This window comes from Vigna radiata, unplaced genomic scaffold, assembly GCF_000741045.1.
Source record: "Vigna radiata var. radiata cultivar VC1973A unplaced genomic scaffold, Vradiata_ver6 scaffold_361, whole genome shotgun sequence".
Classification (NCBI taxonomy): Eukaryota; Viridiplantae; Streptophyta; class Magnoliopsida; order Fabales; family Fabaceae; genus Vigna; species Vigna radiata.
The window spans coordinates 62,979-65,425 of record NW_014542356.1 but is presented as its reverse complement, the minus strand read 5'-3'; the positions used below and the strand labels follow the sequence as shown (position 1 = coordinate 65,425).

At 37.7% G+C, this 2,447-nt stretch overlaps 1 protein-coding gene across 1 annotated transcript; it reads right to left on the bottom strand.

Annotated features, from left to right (window-relative positions):
- Window positions 1-364: 364 nt before the first annotated feature.
- On the bottom strand, window positions 365-2,061 carry LOC106779608 (nuclear transcription factor Y subunit B-3). Its single transcript, XM_014667756.2, has 2 exons — window positions 1,411-2,061; window positions 365-1,174 (listed from the first exon to the last, which is right to left on the bottom strand). Exon 2 carries the CDS (start codon window positions 1,145-1,147, stop codon window positions 581-583), a length of 567 nt encoding a protein of 188 aa, XP_014523242.1. The 5' UTR covers window positions 1,148-1,174; window positions 1,411-2,061; the 3' UTR covers window positions 365-580.
- Window positions 2,062-2,447: the final 386 nt, after the last annotated feature.

Here is a 2,447-nt window from a genome sequence, read left to right as displayed (position 1 = left end):
GAAGCAACAAATCTTAGTTTCACATGCTTGTGCTTAGAAAAGAGTAAAGGTTTATACATTTAGATGATAAAAAGGTAGCAGCAACTCTCATCTCAAAATATTCTCATACCCTTTCTTCCTTGTGGCTATGTTAGTAAGATATTTGTTATGAAATGAATTTAAATTAATATAATTTTACAAAACCAGTTTGTTTGTAATAATATTAATATTATTAATGTTTATTACCACAATTGCGAAGGAAAAAAGATTGTTGTCAACTTGCTATTTATGAAGAAACAAACAGCAATAGATGAATCATCACATCACTTCCTTTTTATGAATAAAAGCACTAAGAAACACTATTTTGATAGATACAACAATCAAATCAGTTGTAGATTGTTGGCATTAGAACATAGAACAGTGTCATATACATATAATCACAATACAAACCAACTCTCTCACCATTATTATAATAATAATAGTAATTATTATTATTATTAATTTCACTAAAAACCACTATGAATCTTGCTATTTTGTTTTTTTAAATTATGAAAATAATAACGACATTAAAATAGAACGGGCCACATGGCACTCATGTAATCTATCTAGGCCGACTCGCATTGGATCCAGGCCCAGGATACGCAGGCCCACCCTTGATAGCAGCACCACTGCCACCCACTTGATGGAACCCACCAGAACCGTACACGTGTCCCTGATGCATCATGATCCCACCAGCACCATAACTACCACTCTCGTAGACACTGTTGGTAGCATTGGAAGCAGGAGGCGCGTCTTTGTCACGCGCCGCCACGGTCTTCTCTCCTTCCATTTCTCTAAAGCGCTGAAGGTAGACCTTCAGAGGTTCCACGTAGTCTTCGAAGCCCAGAGTCGTCATCGCCCAAAGAAGATCGTCGCCGTTGATCGTCTTTCGCTTTTCGCGCTGGCACTTGTCGGAGGCCTCGCCGGTGATGAAGCTGATGAATTCCGACACGCACTCCTGGACCGTCTCCTTCGCGTCCTTCGAGATCTTTGCGTTCGCCGGAAGCGCCTTCTTCATGATGCGACTCACGTTTGCGATCGGCAGAAACCGGTCCTGCTCCCGCGGCGACATCTCGCTGCCCTTGCCGGCGTTGTGCGTGCCGCCGGAGTCGTTGTCGGAGTCCGCCATCGATGAACAGCGAGGTTCGAAGAATCGCTGAGAAAGATGAAACGAATCACGAAATCAGTAGAGGAAAAATATGGGAGTTCACAGTGGACGAGTTCTTGGACTCAATTTGAATCTCTTTGACTCGCTCCACGTGAAACTAAAGTACTGTTCGCTGTTCAGTGTATGAAATTAAGTCGTCAGCGCGGTTTTCTTCGGAATTGGAAGGACTACTGGGAACGGATTTGAATTGAGACTCCGAACCACAAATGGTTTAACTCTCTTACACGTAAAATTCAGTACTAGGTGCCGTTTACCCCGGACTTTCAAATTCGTTCCCGGAATGAACTAGGAGTTGGAAATCCGAGTGACGAATCGATTTGAGTTGGTTGTTCTGCGTGGAAATGAAGCACTGTTCGTAGTAGAAGCTACTATAGAACTGAGATTCAGTGAATTTTCCTTCGAAATTTGAAATTCGATTCGGAATGATTGAGAAGTTACAAATCTGAGACACGATGCGTCAATTTGAAGCACTGTTGAGACGAAGCTTTCAAGGAATGAAATCACTGAATCGTATAATTTTTTTTTATAGTCGGAGTGGGTGTATTGGAAGAGCTGGATATGGTGGCCGGCGATGACGGTGGTGACGGCTGGTTGGGGAAAGGTAAAACGGAACGGAGGTGTTTGTTTGAGAGGTAATGAGCAGGGTCCGTTGGATCAGAAGGGTTAATAACGCTCTATCTTGAGAACATGTGGCACATTGTGGACCGTTGTTAGTCGATAAGTGTCAGTTCACATGGATGAATTGAGGCCCTTGGATCTGATGATATCTCCATGATCTGGACCGTTGTTTCAGTATCGGCCACGTGCTCCGTTCTGACTTGGACTACCTTATTGCGTTCAAATTTCAAAATCATTTTATACATATAGATATATATGCGATTTAAATACTTTTTATATAAATATAAATTTTATTTAAAATATATTAAAAAATATACATAATTTTATTATTTATTATTATAGTTGATTTTAAGAAAAAATTGATATAAAATGTTTAAAAATTTAATTAAGTTAATGTACACACATTAAATATTAAATTATTTTAAATTTATGTCATACTTTTAAGAAAATAATTCAAAGAAATACTTTACTATTTATGTTAAATAAAATAATTTTATCTTTGACTTTTTGTTTAAATTAGTCTTTCGGTGTACATGTATAAAATATTTTTTTTTTAAAATAATAGTTAATAAATGTTTCTGAATATACATACAAAGTTTATTATTCTTAAATGAAAAAGAATATTTTAATCTTTTTAATATAC

Excerpts from the sequence above, each read along its gene's own strand:
- LOC106779608 (XM_014667756.2), bottom strand. The coding sequence starts at position 1,147 with ATGGCGGACTCCGACAACGACTCCGGCGGCACGCACAACGCCGGCAAG.